Genomic DNA, 18,728 nt, shown 5'->3' on the forward strand with positions numbered 1-18,728 from the left:
TATTATATAAACTTTAAAGTTATATCGGATAAAATTAATGTTTTATTAATGAAAAGAGAAAAAAAAGGAAAGTGGATTATTGAACAGACTTCTAGGATGCCAACTTTTACCAGCCACTGTGTTAAATGCATTGAACATCAGGCACTGTGTAGCTGGAAAGTCTCTTTACATATTTAAGATATTGGGCTTTTGTTATACATTGCACGTTTTCCTATTTGTCTTCAGCTTTTATTTTTGTTAATGTGTATCTTTTTATGCATATAAATTATAATTCTTTTATGAAAAAACTTTCTATCCTTAACTCTCTGACTACCCAGAAATATAATCTGTACAGGAAAGGCAGGTAAGTGCTTGATTTTTCTTCCTTTTACTTACCTATTTTTAGAGCAATGAATCAATGCCATAGCAACCTCTCACGATGAAAGATGAATTCTGAGTATCATTTTAAATTCAGATTTTTATATATTTTATGTGCTTCAATTCATTAGTTATTCTTTTATAAATGCTCTAATTATTCTACCCTAACCTAATGAAAGGCCCTTCGTTGCCTTCTATGGCCTATTGATAGGACCACAGATATTTAAAATTTTTCATTATAGCTTTTTTTTTTTTTCTTCCTTTTTTGGCTCGATTGGGTCTTAGTTGCAGCATATGGGGGATCTTCATTGAGGCACGCGGGCTCTTCATTGTGGTGCACAGGCTTCTCTCTAGTTGCAGTGTGCGGGTCTTCTCTCTCTGGTAGTGGCGCACAGGCTCCAGGGCACGTGGGCTCTATAGCTTGTGGCACGTGGGCTCTAGTTGAGGCGTGCGAGCTCAGCAGTTGTGGCATGCGGCTTAGTTGCCCCGTGGCATGTGGGATCTTAGTTCCCTGACCAGGGATCGAACCCGTGTCCCCTGCATTGTAAGGCAGATTCTTTACCACTGGACCACCGAGAAAGTCCCCTAATTATACCCTTACGGTTTTTGTTTTTAGTGTTATTAATCCTAAAAGGATACATATGTTTCCTTGAATTTCATTTCTTTTTTTTAAAATTAAAATTAAAATTTTATTTATTTATTTTTTTGGGCTGTGTTGGGTCTTCATTGCTGTGCGGGGCTATCTCTAGTTGCAGTGAGTGGGGGTTACTCTTCATTGCAGTGCACGGGCTCTAGGAGCACGGACTTCAGTGGTTGCAGCACATGGGCTCAGTAGTTGCAGCATGTGGGCTCTAGGGTGCGTGGGCTTCAGTAGTTGTGGCGCATGGGCTCAGTAGTTGTGGCTGGCAGGCTCTAGTGCGCAGGCTCAGCAGTCGTGGCTCCTGGGCTTTGTTGCTCTGCGGCATGTGGGATCTTCCTGCCCCAGGGATTGAACCCGTGTCCCCTGCATTGGCAGGCAGATTCTTAACTACTGCACCACCAGGGAAGTCCTGAACTTCATTTCTTCTATCAATTCTTTAGTTTATGTGAAACTGATTTCACTGAATAGGTAGGCAAGTAAGTTTTGTGCTCTCCCCAAATTAATGAATGAATGGTCCTAGAATCATTTACTCAGTAATCCACTAGTTACTGAGTTTCTTACAGGATTGCTACTTACATGTTTTTTACTTAATCCTCACAACAACCCTGTGAAATAGGAATCATCATCCCTTTATTATTGATAAGAAGAATTACCCATCGTCACTCCAGCAGTAAGCAGTGGAGGCAGGATGGGAAGTCAGACTGTCTGATTGGAAAGCCCATGCTCGTAACCACTGCTCCAGCCTTCTTTTATATATATGAGTAAAAGGAATTAACATTTTTAGGTATTCTTATTTTCAACTAAAACTTAAACACTTATATAATCTCTTCCATTTCATAAAATGTGTATCTAACTAGATGTTTAATGTGGAAAGATCTCACATTGTAACTTGACAGTTTTGGGACCATTCATCAGAAACTAACCGCACAAGACTGTTAATACAATTTAATATAAAAACATATAGAAAACTACAGTGTCTGGGCAAATAGTAATTTTTCAACAAAACTTAGTTCTCTTCCTTTCCTAATGGAGGTAATGTCAATGAAATTGTAACCACCATTCTAAGCACAAACCATGTAGATAAGGATAAGTGAAATCTTGTATGTAATTCCTCACGATGTATATTTATGGTAAGATACCAAATCTCCTCAATTAATAACAACATGCTAAAGCTCAGCCTGTAGACACTCTTATTATCCCTTATTTTACAGATGAGGAAAGAAACTGAGGCACTAAGAGGTCAAATAACTTGCCCAAGGTTATGCAGCTAGTAAATGGCAGATGAAATTTGACTCCAGAGCACAAGTATTAAGAGTGCCTTAAAGTATCAAGCAACAAATAACAGCATAAATCTGGCCATATATAGACTGAATAATCTTATAGGGCATATGAAACCAGATCACATTATAGCCTGAGAGAAACACTATTCATATTCTCTCTGAAATCTGTCTTCAGGAAAAATGTTTAACACTAGAGAAACTCTACATGCTGGATCTAAATAAGCAAACCTTTTTTCTTTCATACGCCTTGCTCAATAAAGAGCTGCTCCAACTCTCTAAGAGAACCCAGATGACCTGGATACATAATATGAGAGCTCATGCAACCCTACTCCTATTTTTGACTCAAGTCAATGTTTTGAGAGGTGTGCTAGGAATTTCTCTTCACCTGAAATATTTTAAGTATTTTAACACTAAAATCTGTAGGAGAACACAAAAGGAATATAAAGAATTTTATACTTATACATTTCTATTTCTGAGGACTTTTATTTCAAGATGAAAGAAACCTGGAAGAGGGCTTCCCTGGTGGCACAGTGGTTAAGAATCTGCCTGCCAATGCACAGGACACGGGTTCGATCCCTGGCTCACGAAGATCCCACATGCCACGGAGCAACTAAGCTCGTGTGCCACAAATACTAAGCCTGCGCTCTAGAGCCCATGAGCCACAACTACTGAGCCCATGTGCCACAACTACTGAAGCCCGTGCGCCTAGAGCCCATGCTCTGCAACAAGAGAGGCCACCACAATGAGGAACCCGCGCGCAGCAACAAAGAGTAGCCCCTGCTCACCACAACCAGAGAAAAGCCCGCGTGCAGTGAAGACCCAACGCAACCAAAAATAAAATAAATAAAATAAAATAAATAAATTTATATATAAAAAAAAAGAAACCTGGAAGACATTTAAATGTTTGTCATTTTCACATTGAAGCTATAATTGTTCTAGTGGAATAATGAACATTTCTACTGATAAAGTTAATTTGTATTATCAGGACTCGCAAAACGGAGGCTGCTCTAGTGACCTGGTCCACTTCACAAACCTAAACCTAAGTCAGTTTGCACTTAAAGGAAACACCTTTCAAGGAAATGTATCATACACCAGTCACAATCCTCCTGCTCCAGCTTTAGTGAGCTCACCTCACCCTAGACAACAGGACTCGATAGGTTCACAAGAGAATCCCCAACCTCTGTGCCAATCAAGCCGTTTCCTCACTGCTGCTTCAAATGCTCTATAAAACTCACTCTTGACTAAATTTCCTCTGGAAGAGTGTTCCACTGCTTGTGAGCACTGTAATCTGCTAATCCATGGATTGTTTTCCCTTAAATAAGGGACATCAAACTCATCACTAAAATCTTTTAGTTTTGTCATTTGACACTACCAAATCGTTGATGATAATTTGTTAAAAAAAAAAAAAAAAGCAATTTGTAACAGGGAATATTTAAGACCAAATCTATTGGCCAAATTGATGGAGGAGAAAAGGAAAAAATTTTAAAAGCTTAAAAAATTTTAAGCTTTAAATTAATTGTACTAAACACACCTTATCTGGTGTCATCAGCATAGTTGACTCAGTTTTTATGCCAGACTGATGAATATTCACAAACATTCCTGAATCTAACAGTCCTGCTGACCTGTAACAAATAAGTACAAATTTTAGCCTTAGTTTCACTGGGAAGAAAAACAAATTACCAGCTCCTTAATATATGTGGTTTTTGGTTGTTTTTACTATACCTTGCAGTTTCACTATCTGTTACAAAAGTTGGAGTTGCAGCTAATGGGCTTCGAAGGTCTTTTCGAATGTAGATTTTTTCTGTTGAAGCGGCACAGTTGGAAGATTTTTCTCTTGATACTTCAATGGGTTTTCTTTCACACTGAACAGCTACAAAAATGTGTCAAACTTATATCACAATGCAGAATTTACAGGCAATTACAAATGTAAGCTTTAGGTCAGCAATGCTGCTAATGGGAGACGTGGTTACTGGTAACTGAACTCCAAAGATAACCATCAATCTTTAGAAATTATTTGCAAGTTCAAAAAAGTTGCTTCAAAAGAGTAAAACTGGCCAATGTGCATCTCTTGTTCTCTTTTCTCTCCCTGCCCCAGCCGTGGCAGAAATGTAGAAGAACTCCTATTTTTTAAAAGCTCACTGTCAAAAAGGAAACCTGAAGTTAGGAGTCCTTTAATTACCTATATAAGAGTATTAAAAAATGAAGTAATATTTAACCAACTGAAAACAATACTAATAGAGAACCACAAATAGACCGAAGTTAAATCTTTTTTCAGTTAAGGGCAGGGAGACTTTTGAGAAGCAATTCAATTGCTTAGTCTTCATTTATAAAACAGAGGTAATATATTTAATTTATTTTATAGCAATTTTATTTCATGATACTTAGGAGATGGTATACTGTAGCTGTTAAATATACATTTCCTGAGAAGAAATAAACTGCCAAGATTAAAGTCCAAGTTCTGCCACTTATTAGTTGTGTGACCTTGGGCAAGTTACTAAATTTCCTCTGTTCACTCAAATGTAACATGGATAACAGCAGCATCTACTGAGAATTTTGCTGTGAGAACAAATAAGTTAATTAATATGCTATACACAGAGTAAAGCATAATGAGAACTCAATACTAGCTATTTTCATTACCTTATTAATCACTTTAGTATTGATAGTTTAATCAAAAACTAAACTTGTATCTAGTTAGTTGGTTTATTATTATTACCATGTTCAAGCTAAAAATACATGCCTGGCATATAGTCACTCAATAAAGATTTGCTGAATGTATAAAAAATACATACATATTCACATATTTCTATATTTCTAGTTGGAAAACTTTAAATTAAAAACCATGTATATTTGACATATTTTAACGTGTTAATTTTAACACACTTCTAAGAGTGTGCCTGAATTCTTAAAAAGTATTCTCTCCTTTAAAGCTAATACATACAGTCTTGTTTCATTCCAAACGCAATACATCTTTGTAACCTGCAGTATTGACAACGATTTCGATGGTGTTTATTAATAATACAGTCCTTTGATCCTCGACATGAATAAACTAAATTTTTTCGGATACTTCTTTTAAAAAATCCTTTGCAGCCTTCACAAGTTACTGCTCCATAATGACGCCCTAAAGACAAAATGTTTAAGAAAACACAAAAGTCACATATTTCAGCACTGAAATGAAATAAGCCCATTTCTTCCCTTTAAACATGAGATGAAACTGAGATTTCTGAGTTTATGACATAAAAATTTTTTTTAGGAATTACCAAACAGAGAATGGCACAAACTTATTCTCTGATAAAATATATTACAGTATGAGTTTTAAAATTTTGTAAAGTAATCTTAACAATGGCATGGAAAATTTGGGAAAGAGAAGAAACAAAATCACCCATAACCCCATGATATAAATCTATTTTCACTTCTGAGATCACTTACAAATTATAGTTCTGTTACATACTGTAAAAAGTTATTTTATTCTAAAAACTTTGCTCCAAAAAAAGAATATAATGTCAGTTAGTATCTGAAATCTAATAATCTTTCCTCATTGTGAGTTCCACTTTTAAATTTATGGAGAAATCTGTTATACTTTGATAAGCCTATCGTTTCACAAACCATCTCCTTGGCACAACTATTAACAAACTGAATATACTCCTGGAAAAGCTCTAGTGGAGGTTTTTTTAAATGAAGCTATGGAAAAGATAAAAAAGATTAAAGAAAACAAGCCGGGCCCTTAAACTTATCCCACTGGCACTTGTGAATCTATATGAATAAATATGGGTGTGTTATTTCTGGCATGAAGGAACAAAAATGGCATAACCCTGAGTACTAGAAATAGGCTTGGAGAAGTGCCTGCTCAGCTATGCAGAGCATTACACAGAGGTTAACCATAGCTTTTCCACCTCAATAATCTGTTACTCTGTATTCCTGGAATGAGAACAGGACTCAACAGGTAGATTAACAACCTAATTATACATGTTATTAAGGATCACAACTAATTTTTAAGCAATTCCTTTGACAAAACTGGTTTCACATTCAGAAAAATTTCCACATGTTCGGTTTACTTTCAAAAAGTGAAACTGTCTTTCATAACTCTTTGAAATATGCATTTTATGTCATTGCAAGATCACATTAAACTGCACTGAAATAAAAAACCTTTAGGAGAATAAAAAGCTCTGGGGAAAAATCAGTTAAATTTCATAGGCTACAAATATGAATCATAAAAACAACCTGCTTCTTTTTCTTTTTACTTTCAGTAGAAGAAACATAATGAGATAGTTATTTTAACAAGAGAACACATATAGGAGGTTATTTTTAATGTTACCTGATGCTTTGTCTCCACATACTACGCAAAGATCAAAAACCTTATTTGGTCCTTGTTCGGAGGAAGAATTATCTGTTAAGAGCTAAAGAAAACCCCCCCAAACAAACAAAAACACAATAATTTGTTGTTACTTAGTCATATTCTCATGTAAAAAATTAAAAGAACATTCAGTCAATCTTACTTTTTGCTTTCTTTTTCAAAAGTTATTCTAAAACTTTGAACTCTATTATTAGGCATGCATCGATTAAAGTATTCTTAATTTTCTTTACATATAGATTAAGACTCCCATGTTATAAAAAGCACAGACAGAAATAATACCTTTTTAATTTGTTCAATAATAATTTGTTCCATAACAATTTCATTAAAGTAAACAGAGTCTTAAACACACAAATACATGAGTATTTTTTACTGTATCTCACCCATTACGTATTTATTATTCATATGGAACACATTAAAGTACTGCAGCAGTTATCAGTCCTATCATGACATTTGTCTTTGAATAACTCAGAACATTTCCATATGGAATGACATGACTAAAATAAGCTATAACAGCATAAAAAGATAAATCTGAATTTTTTAAATAGAAAAGGAGTTATAAAGAAAAAATATGTTAAAGCATTTACTTATAACTATGGAACATGACTGATATACAAAGGTATAAACTTTTCGAGCTGTCTAAGGTTTGAGTTAGGTGTAGAGGTTGAGAGCATGGACTCTGGAGTCTGTTAATGACAGCAAGTTAGTGGGGACTAGGTGGGATGGCCTTGGGCAAATCACCAAACCTCTTTAAATTATATTAAGAGCTCATCACTAGGTATAGCTAATGTAATACTGGCAAAGAAATACTAGTTTCTTCTTTCAGGTTTATCCTTCAATCTTTCTGTCATTTTTTTCAATCTTTTGAAATGTGAACAAATTAAATTCAAGCCAAAAAATGCGTCATTTAGTAAACATCTTCCCCTGCTTTAAAACAGCCCACAAAATAAACCTCTACTTTGACTCTTTTTCTTCTCTTAGGGGGTGTGAATGCCTTCAGGAATAATTCTGATTTTAAAAACTTTAAACAGTCATTAAAATACCTGTCCCAGGGAATTCCCTGGCAGTCTAATGGTTACGACTCCGCACTTTCACTGCCAAGCGTGCGGGTTCAATCCCTGGGTAGGGGAACTAAGGTCCTGCAAGCCAAGCGGCAGAGCCAAAAAAAATTTTTAAATAAAATAAAATAGCAGTCCCTTACTATGTTATAGTGGCATCATTTCTTCTTATATCACCATAAAAATCAGTCTTCAATGAAAACTTAAACAAATAAATGAACAATTTCTGGTATTAGATGCCCTTTGAAAGCATCTATGACAAGTATCACTCTTTTCTTTAATAGCATATCTATTGCAAATGGTGCTAATATTTTATCTGCTATTATTCCTAAGGGTGGAAGAGACACTGAGAGGTTAATGGGCTTGCCCACAACCCATCTTGGTCACCAGACCAGAAATCAAATCTTTTTGGTCCAGGAGATTCTATCCTATACCTGGTTTCTCTTTCATTGCTCTCAGAGATGATCCATAACGTAGGCAAAGTACCAATATCATCTTAATTTTTAAATAGAGAAAGTCTTTTGAAAAAGAGTAACTTTAGAGTGAAGGAATCTTATATCACCTCTTAAGCCAGGTGATGTCACCAGTCATAAAACATGATGATAGTAAGTACCCTTGATATGATATGATGAGAATGGCACTTAACCTCTGTGATCCTCCTCCCCAAAACCCACAACCCCAGTCTAACCATGAAAAAAAAAAAAAAGAACATCAAAGTCCCACAATGGGGCAACCTATAATATACCTGACCATTATACTTCAAAACTGTCAAAATCATCAAATACAAGGAAAGTCTGAGAAACTGTCACAGCTAAGAAGAGTCTAAGAAAACATGAAAAATGTAGTATGGTATCCTGGAACAAAAAAGGATATTAAGTAAAAATTAGGGAAAGCTATGGACTGCAGTTGATGTATAAATACTACTAGTTCATCAAGTATAACAATTGTATCACACTAATGTAGAATATTAATAATATGAGAAACTGTGTGTTCGGAGATTATATGGGAACTCTCTATACTAAATGCTCAATATTTCTGTAAACACAAAACTGTTCTAAAAAAAAAAAATCAAGTCTGTTAATTAAGAAAATAAAGAAATTAAGGTATGGATAATGTTATACGTTTTTTTAGTGACTTCCGTCTTTCTGATAACTTTATATATCCTATCCATTTTCTACCGTAGCTGTTTCTAAAAATAATATAAATTATGTAATTGGAAGAATAATAGAACCGATCAGGATATATAGGCATAATTTTGTATCTTATGAATTTGGAGTTTTTCAATCCTAAAAGGGATTTTCTTTGATCAGTGTTTTCATCACAAAATACAGAACCCAATTTTAAGTTGGCATTCATTCTCCTCAAAGTGTCTGGAGGCAAACTTAAGGGTTCATTGTATTTGTATTCAAACATAGCAACCAGTGGTAAAAACAGCTGCATAACCATGATAGGCTGCTTGCTACATCAATAAAGATGTAGTTGATTGACAAAAGAGGAAGCAAAAGTGACAAAGCTGGCAGCTAGAATATCAACTTCTTGATTTGGCAGCTGCTTGTTCAAGGCACAGGCATCTTGGTCCTGGAAACTGCAGCTATAGAATTCTATAGATGCTCCTGATTTGGAAGTTTCCTAACTGTGCAGATGCAGAAGGTCACTTAGAAGAAGTTCTGAAGCATGTTCCAGTAGTTATTCTTGGAAACCTGACCTACAAGTGTTTCTTCAGCCTTTCTAACAGTTCTTTGAGCTCTCTACATTCTTTGTTAAATCCTTTCCTGCCCAAACTAGCCAGATTGGCTCTTACTGTGAGCCACTAAAAACCCACCAAAATATATGGGTGTGAGGATGTTTGAGGAAAAGAATAGTTGCTCATAGGCGAGGGCAGCACATAATTTTATGCAAGATTTTTTCCTATTGAACATGCAGGGCATAAAGTCTTAATGTCAGGACTTACACTTATGATATGCTTTTTATGTTTTTCAAGGGTAAGATAAAAAGAAACTCTAGTTATTTACCTGGAGGTGTTGTGCAGACAAATCAGGAGTTGTAAAAATAAACTGGTTGACACCTGTTGCATCTGGGGTTGTGAGGAAAACTTTTCCTGGAGTAGAATCTTGCCTGGCCAGAATGACTTTGCTTGGAGTAGAGCCACTGTGGTTTGTTAGAATGAACTGTTTGCCTTGGGTATTATGATCAAGTGCTGTCACAATCTGGATTTTCTGGCCAGTCTGCTGCTCTGTAACAATCTAACACAATCATGTCATTAGTAATCAAGTCAACTTAATCTTTTTTCTTCTCTAAGCACAATTTTCTCATACCTTGAGACAAAGCTAGACTAGAAAAGCATACCATTATATACATACGTTCAATATAATACACATACACACACACCATTAAATCTACCAATTCTAATTCGACATCCTATCCTACAGAAATAAACAAATGTGCAAATAAAGCTATAATAGTAAGAACACATGGATCTCACTATTTTGATTCCTTCCCTTCCTCTCCTTTTCCCCTTCCATTTACACAAACATATATTGGGTACATTCTATTTGCCAATCACTGTTCTGAGTCCTTGGATACAGCAATAAACAAAACAAAATTTTTATTCTCATAAAGCTTTTATTTTAGTGAGGAAAGGCAGATAAAAACCAAATAAGCAAATAATATTGTCAGGTGGTATTAAGTGCTACAAAGTAAAATAAAGCAGAATAAGGTGAGAGTCATTGATGGAATGACAGTGATGAGATGACATTTTTGCACAGACCTGAGTGAAGTAGCAGACCAAGGCTTAGAACTAGCTAGGGGAAGTGCATCCCAGGTAGAAGCAGCAGCCTGTGGGGCAGGAAGAGTGTGTTCCATATATCTGAGGCAAGAGCACACCGAGAGCTGTGTGAGTGAAATAGAATGGGAGAGAGAGATTTATGGTAGGAGGCGGGATCTGAGAGACAAAAGGGGCCAGACTGAATAGGACTTTGTAGGCCATAAAATGACTGATTTCCTACTGGATGACATGGAGATCCACTGAAGGGTTTACAGAGAAGAGAAGTGGCAGGATCTTTTGCAAATAGGATCATTCTAGATTTAGTGCGAAGACCAGACTATGAATGTTCAAGAACAGAATTAAGGGAGACCAGATAGGATGCTATTGCACAGATACTGGCAGCACTTGGGTATCGTATATGGGCAGAGATATAGGCTGAGATCAGGGTAGCAGCCATGCTAGTGGTGAAAAATGATTAAATCTGGGATATTTTATAAGGGAGAGCTGACAAGATATGTTGATGGATTGGAAGTGGAATATGAGGAAAGAAGAATCGAGGATGACTATAAAATTTTGGCCTGACCAACTGGGAGGACAGAATTGCCATCTACTGAGATGGAGTAGTCTGGGGAAGAGCAAGTTCATGAACAAAAAGAACAGCCTAGCACTGACGGTTTTTGTTGTTGCTAGGCAAACATTTTACAGAATAAACTCATTAAGCCAATTAAATTCCTTGATTCAATTTTAAAATGGCAAAGCTGATTTGTTTCCAACTTTTTTCATTTCTCTGAAATTATTTTCATCAAGACTATTTTCTATGCAAAATTTACAGCAAAGTTCTGAATCACTAATTAGTTACTGTCTAGAGCAGACGGTATTGATTATGGCTGCTGCCAATTTGAGTTTCCTTTGTCGACCATTATTTCTACCATATCCTGTTTTTCTGGCTGCAGTTTTAACTGTTGTCAATTTTATTTTGCATAGGTTATTTCTACCAAGTCTAGTCTCCATCTTCCTCTCTCACAATTTCTGCAATTTTCAATAACTATAAGATGTGACTTTGAATCAGTTCATCTATAATTTTATCATGTAAAGTTTATGTTGTTGTAAATTTTATTTTAGAATATTTCTATGAGAAATATCCATTGTAAACTGAATAAAAATCTAATGGCTCACAGTTATTTAAGAGACGAGCATCAGGTACATGCAGGGTCCAACTGTTATTGGGTTGAAACCCTTTGCTTAGATGGGTAAAAGTATGTTTACTGCAGCATAATAATTATAGTTAGAAACTGAAGCAATCCAAATGGCCTTCAATAAGGACCAGTAAATAGATTATGGAAAAAAAAAAATAGATTATGGAAATAGTTCTCAGGTCTCAGGACCCCTTTACACACCAAAAAAAAAAAAAAAAAAGAAAAGTCACTGAGAGCCCAAAGAACTTCTGTTTATGTAGGTTGTATCTATTGATATTTACCGTATTAGAAATTCAAATAGAAAAATATTTTTAATATTTATTAATTCATTTAAAAATAACCCAGGGACTTCCCTGGTGGCACAGTGGTTAAGAATCCGGCTGCCAATGCAGGGGACACGGGTTCGAGCCCTGGTCTGGGAAGATCCCACATGCCGCAGAGCAACTAAACTCGTGTGCCACAACTACTGAGCCTGTGCTCTAGAGCCCGTGAGCCACAACTACTGGAGCCCACACACCTAGAGCCCGTGCTCCGCAACAAGAGAAGCCACTGCAAAGAGAAGCACGCACACCACAATGAAGAGTAGCCCTGCTTCCTGCAACTAGAGAAACTCCGCATGCAACAATGAAGACCGACCCAATGCAGCCAAAAATAATTAAATTTATTTAAAAAATAAAATAAATAAAACAACCCATTAAATGTTAACATAAGTAACATATTTAATGAAAAATAAATGATTTTCCAAACAAAAGAAAAATCAATGGGAAGAGTGGCACTGATTTACATTTTTGCAAACTGCTTTAATATCTGGCTTAATAGAAGCTGGATTCTCATACCTACCTGGGCATTCAATCTGCTGCAATATGTTGTTTTGGTTAAAATATATGAAGAAAATCAAGCCTTACATTTACTAGGTAAAAGAGGGAAGAATATCTTAACTGTTTCTTCAAACTGTGTAAACTGTTCTTTAATATGACACCAAAACTTGACAAGTGATAGCTTTTTTAGAGGTTAGTTGCAATGTGGAATCAGAAACTATATATTAAAATCTATCCGGCAATGTGAATCCTTTACTCATGAGTGATTGTGTAACATTGTGCATTGGTCATTTGGGAAACACTGGTTCAGTGAGTTATGTACACCTTTTAAATGTTGACATATTTCATCATACAATATCACATGACATGCAGCCTCTGGAAAATTGCACCATATACTTGTGAGAGAATGATAGTGAAAAGGCAAATACTGTAACATTTTAGTATTATTATGAGAATGGTTTTGACCTTGCTGACTCTCTGAAAGAGTTCCTAGATGATACTTTGAAAACCTTTAGATTATGGTACCTCTTACTAGGACATAACTTTTATAAAAAATGAAGACCTATCTATTGACATGGATGTCCTTCTACTGGTCTATTAAACCTCAGATTCCACACCCGTCAGAAACATTCCCTGGCTAGATCCTCACTCTACCACAACTCTTCATTAGTTGTTTTTCTTCTGTGCTCCCATAACACCCTACAGAATTATCACAGCACTTACCATATCCTATTATGATTGTCCAATTATTCAACTGTCTCACTAGATCAAAGCGAACTTTTTATTTTTAGTTTTTTTTTTTAACATCTTTATTGGAGTACAATTGCTTTACCTTGCTGTGTTAGTTTCTGTAAAACAAAGTGAATCAGCTATACATATAGATATCCCCATATCCCCTCCCTCTTGCATCTCCCTCCCACCCTCCCTATCCCACCCCTCTAGGTGGTCACAAAGCACAGAGCTGATCTCCCTGTGCTATGCGGCTGCTTCCCACCAGCTATCTATTTTACATTTGGTAGTGTATATATGTCAATGTCACTCTCTCACTTCATCACAGCTTACCCTTCCCCCTCTCCATGTCAAGTCCATTCTCTACGTCTGCCTCTTTGTTCCTGTCCTGTCCCTAGGTTCTTCAGAACCATTTTTTTTTTTTTTTTTAGATTCCATATATATATGTTAGCATACAGTATTTGTTTTTCTCTTTCTGATTTACTTGATCAAAGTGCACTTAAATTCAAGGGTATCTTTTATCTCTGTACCACCAAAACCTAGCATATACTACACTTGGTATAAATAAGTTTGGTGAAGCAGTGAATGAACAGTAAACTAGACATACCTCTCCCATCTGTTGTTCAATAATTTGATGTGCAATTTCTTCTATGGTTGCCATGATTTAATTGCCAAGTGTCCTGCCAAAAGTAAAAAGATGCTTTTTTACAATTATACCCATAAAACGTATTTACTGAAGAATTTAAAAATGGAATTATATGTTAGGATTTGCTTCAAAATAATCCAGCTGTGTGGGTGGGGGTGAGAAGGAATAAACAAAACAAGAATGGCCATGTGCTGACAATTACTGAAGACTGCTAAAGTTTATACAGGGATCATAAAACTATTCACTGTGCTTTTATAAATTCTGAAAACGTCTATTAAAAAAACCCAAACTATTCAATACCAAACAATTTCACTTTTCAAAGATACTGAAGCCTAAGCTGCAGACCTGATATAGATTAGGAGTAGTTTATTAACTGAATAAGGGCAACCCAACCTGTAAAAAAAAACCACATCCTTGTAGTCATTTAACACACTTTTAAAGCAGTATATTGTAAACGCTGACAAAATAACTGCATTCATTCAGAGGGCTAGATTTCTCTAGAATTTTGTGATTGTTCTTCATTGTTCTATTAATTTGAATTTTAAAGTAAAACTGTCTTCAAATGGATTTGAGAGCCAGTAAGATTAATGGGTTGACTTCAGCTTTTGCTTTTTCTCTGTATCAGGTAGTCAAGAATACAAAAATTATTTCTGACTTTATCATATTATATACTATGATAAATTCACTAATATTCTGTAATTATAATTAATATTAATTGCCAAATTGTCTGAATTATTTCTTTCAATTACTTTTAAAACCTTAAATCCTTCAATTACTTGTTCTAAAAGCAATACACAATATTTAAATTAATTACTCAACTCTCTCTCACTAGATTGAAAAGTAGTGCCCTCAACCTCTCTGGAACCAACCAAGGAGAGAGCTACTTCCCAGGTCTGTGTGCTCTGGGTCCATGATGGCAGTGGCAGCCCTCCCAAACTCTGACCCATCTTTGGGGGGTCATTCTTCCCTTTTCTTGAAGGATAACACATGTTCAAAACTGAATAGCTCTATTGCCCATCCAGTAGAGTCCCAGAAATCCAATAGCCTTCATTCATTTCATCCCATCTCTGTCCCCTTCAGTCCAAGATGGCAGCATTTCTGCTGGCATGAAATTCCCAGAAGTCTTGCTGCCTCCCATGCAGTTCATGGGGGTCCAAGCCATCAGACAAGAGAGTCCTGAACAGATCTCTTCTGGATAACTCCATCTCTATTCCTGGCTTGTGCTGTATGTAGATCTCAAGGACACTGCTAATGTTGTAGTCTTCTGAACAAGGCCGCTTATTTTCTCCCACAAGAAAAACTCTTCCTCTGAGATTCATTTAAGCCAGTTACACTACAGTTTTTAGTGACTTTTATTGTCATTCATTCATTTGTTCCAATTTCATTACTCATTGATGATCTGACACTGATTGTTGTCCCCTTCCTGCCATTCTCCCAGTTTCCTGACCTCAAAGTCCATTAATGTTCACCCAAACACTACTTTAATATTGTGCTGTCAGATTGCTCTAACATATATATTTAATAAAATTTTAGCTCTTAATATTCTTCAAAGCCTTTCCTTTAACTATAGGACATGAGGTGTCCTTTTATGTATTTGTTTGTTTGTTTATTTATGGCTCTGTTGGGTCTTCATTGCTGTGCGTGGGCTTTCTCTAGTTGCGTCAAGCAGGGGCTATGCTTCCTTGCAGTGCACGGGCTTCTCACTGCAGTGGCTTCTCTTGTTGCAGAGCACAGGCTCTAGGCGCATGGGCTCAGTAGTTGTGGCTCGCAGGCTCTAGAGCGCAGGCTCAGTAGTTGTGGTGCACGGGCTTAGTTGCTCCATGGCATGTGGGATCTTCCCGGACCAGGGCTTGAACCCATGTCCCCTGAATTGGCAGGTGGATTCTTAACCACTGTGCCACCAGGGAAGCCCATGGACGTGATGTGTCATTTGTTAAACCTTACATTCTAGCCATATGCACTACTTGTATCCTTGAATTTACCATGTTGCTTCGTGTTTCCATGTCTTTGCTAATGGCTTCTCTACCATGAATGCTATGGAATCACTAGATCAATGTTTGTTTTCCAAGACGAAATTTAACTCAAAAAACTGAGGAAAAATGAGCATTCTTTACATATTGTTGATGTAAGTATAAATTGTTATATTTCTAGAAAGAAATTTGCCTATGTCTATGAAGTGCCTTAAAATGTCTATGAAGTGCCTTAAAAATGTTCATACTCATTGATCCAATAATTCATTCAATATTCTTCCATTCAACAAATACTTGTTGAGTGCTTACTATGAGCCAGGCATTTTTCTAAATGTTAGGGATTGAGCAGGGAGTATTAAAACAAACTTCCCCTTGTAAAATTATATTTTGGTGGGGTGAAACGGACAACAAATTTCAGCTATTCCCAGAACTGACTTTCCTGGATGATTATTTAATATATACAAACTGTGTATATGAAAAGCCCCTAGAAGGCAAGAATCAACTTTGTGTCAGCACCTTTGACAAACAGCAAGATCTCAATATGCTTACAGAACTGAAACACATCCTCAGTCTCCTGTTTCAGAAGTACTGATGTCTCTTTAATGGTCAAAGAATAAAGTTTCAGCCCTTCTCCTGGTATTTTTTCAGTATTTACTAAGCCCCTATAACATGCCTGCCACTGCAGACACAAAGCAGCATTCCTTTATAGTCTGACTTCCTCATCTTCTCATTTTATCTCCTACCAGTCCCAGAGGGGCCTCTGTTTAGGACAACTGGAATGTTGTTTATTCCCCAACATACAGTGCCAAGCTCCTCTTCCCTCACTTAAGTTTCCCACCTTTAAAACTCAGTTCTAATTTTACTTTGTTTTTAATCCAATCTTTCTAGATGAGTACAGCATTTATTGTGTATATTAAGGCTGTTAACAAGGCCTCAAGAACAAACTTCTGTTTACTTCTAATACTGTATGCAAAATTTTATGGGAAGGTGCATTTTTCTAGCGAGAGTCCATGGCCTTCATAAAAGATCTTAAGAGGGTGCAGAGGATCCTATATGACTTTTAAAAGTTACATGATTATATATACTGTTAATCCTTTATCATATGCGGTTTCTTTTGTCTTTTCTATTCCCCAGGAGTAGGAATTATATTTTGTGTAGCAGACATACAAACAGTAGATATTTTGGGAATGTCTGCTGCCTTTGATTTCCTAAAAAAACATTGAGATGTCCCTACAAAGAATGATGAAATTACATTTTATGCGATCCACTTTTTAATAAGAATAAATAGAAATATCTCCTTTAGATCTACCAAATTGACACACAAGCAAAATCTAAAATCAAACATTGTGTATCAACCAACCGCAGAGCAGTCACTGTTCAAAATCCCTCCAAAGTCGAAGGCCTATTTACAAGTTCCGGAGGCACAAAACCCCTAAAGGGCTTAACTTCAAGTCTTTTTGCTTTTCCTTTCCAGTTATTTTTTTTTTTTTTAAACAGCTGACGTATTTAGTGAAGGTTACGAGACAGGTTTGGCAACATTTGTCATTCGTAAAACGGCATATGCTGGAGTCGGAGGTACAGTTTCTTAACAAAAGAACTACTGGAAGCTTGGACATGACCACTGCACTGAGGACCCTTGGCCGTTCCATTTTATTTCTCAAAAGATACAGGTCCAAAGGCAGCGGCCACTCCCGCCCCCGTCGGTCGTGAAAGTTGAGAGCATTATTCCGTCCGTCCTGTGTAAGCACGAGTACTAGCCAGAGGCTCGCGGTGAAAGGGAGCCGGGCCTCGGCTCGCGACCACTCGCAGCCAGGCCGGCCTCTCAGCATCCCGCCGGCGCTCGAGCCCAAGCGGCGCCCCGGGCCCGGGGGCGGCGCGCGGCTTCCTCAGGCGGGGGAAGCGGCAGCGCCGCCGAGACGGAAGCTTTTCCTGTAGGTGAAAGGTCAGAGGCGCCGCGGGAGAGGCTGCAGTGCGCGCCGAGCCGCTCGGGGACTCCCTCTCGCGCCCGCCGCCCCAGCCCCTATCCGGGCTCCCGGCCCCGCGCCGAGCTCCGGCTCCGGCCTCGGCCTCTCTCGGAGCCCCGGGCACTCGGTCCCCCTGCTGCGGCCGCTCTCTGCGCTCCCAACCCGCCCCGAGCAGCGCGCCGCGGCACTGCCGGAGGGCGGGTTCCGCCGGCCGAAGCCGCAGGCTGTTGGGAACGCTGGGGGCGCGTCCGTTGGCACCTGGGAGGAAGGGCCCTCCCCACGGTCCCCGCTCCGAGCGCCGCTGCAGCCGCTTTTCTCCTCACCCGTCCCTTCTTACCGGCGCTTCTCCGCCGAGCTACGTCCTTCGCCGGGCGTAGACGACAGCCCCGCTGCAGCTGCTGCTGGGCGGCGGGGGGCGCTCCGGGAAGAGACAGGTTGGAGAAAGCTGAAGGGGGGAGGGTTAAAAAAATGGGGGCAGGGAACTTTCTGGGCTTGGGTATTTGGGGGGGGTCAGAGTTCGTGACCCCTCCCTCAGCTCCTCGGTGCGCGCTCCCGTCCGCGCCTGCGCACGAGTGCAGTGGAGAGGCGGCGAGAGGAGGTAGTGACGTTCCCCGAGTAGAGGGATGAGAGAACCCAGCCTGTGGAGGTCGACTGTCCCCTATCGGATGGGAGGGAGACTGCCTTGCCGCAGCTGCGCATCCCTATGCGGGACTTCGAGAAGCCGCGTGGCCTTAGCGTTCCGTTTGCAAAAGGCGGTCGTTAAACGAAGTTTTGAGACTGTTCAGATTTGAGCCAGGATAGATAACCCAATCAGCTTTAGACAATTCGGTTTCTAATTTGTGGGGAAGTGGGCTCTGTTTCAGGCTCTTAGCTTGGACTAAACGGCTTATTAGAGGACTAACAAAACTGGGTAGATCCCGATAAAGTATTTTAAATAACCTTAAATAAAACAAGCTGG

The 18,728-nt window shown here is 38.2% G+C and overlaps 1 protein-coding gene across 5 annotated transcripts in view; it reads right to left on the reverse strand.

Moving 5' to 3' along the window:
- Nucleotides 1-18,272, reverse strand: part of NR2C1 (nuclear receptor subfamily 2 group C member 1) — a 41,301-nt gene extending 23,029 nt beyond the window's left edge. For 2 of the 5 annotated variants that reach the window (XM_029206291.1, XM_029206292.1), the window contains exons 1-7: nucleotides 18,108-18,270; nucleotides 13,798-13,870; nucleotides 9,696-9,926; nucleotides 6,590-6,671; nucleotides 5,216-5,395; nucleotides 4,000-4,147; nucleotides 3,809-3,899 (exon numbers count right to left, since the gene is read on the reverse strand). In XM_029206291.1, coding sequence (XP_029062124.1) covers nucleotides 3,809-3,899; nucleotides 4,000-4,147; nucleotides 5,216-5,395; nucleotides 6,590-6,671; nucleotides 9,696-9,926; nucleotides 13,798-13,851 — 786 coding nt within the window. In that variant the 5' untranslated portion in view covers nucleotides 13,852-13,870; nucleotides 18,108-18,270. Of the gene's footprint in view, nucleotides 1-3,808; nucleotides 3,900-3,999; nucleotides 4,148-5,215; nucleotides 5,396-6,589; nucleotides 6,672-9,695; nucleotides 9,927-13,184; nucleotides 13,336-13,797; nucleotides 13,871-17,166; nucleotides 17,669-18,107 lie in introns of those variants that run through there. The other 3 variants (XM_029206289.1, XM_029206290.1, XM_029206294.1) reach the window with 3 other exon arrangements.
- Between the last annotated feature and the right edge of the window lie 456 nt (nucleotides 18,273-18,728).

Source organism: Monodon monoceros, unplaced genomic scaffold (assembly GCF_005190385.1).
Source record: "Monodon monoceros isolate NGI ecotype Baffin Bay Population unplaced genomic scaffold, NGI_Narwhal_1 Super_Scaffold_6, whole genome shotgun sequence".
NCBI classification, from domain to species: domain Eukaryota; kingdom Metazoa; phylum Chordata; class Mammalia; order Artiodactyla; family Monodontidae; genus Monodon; species Monodon monoceros.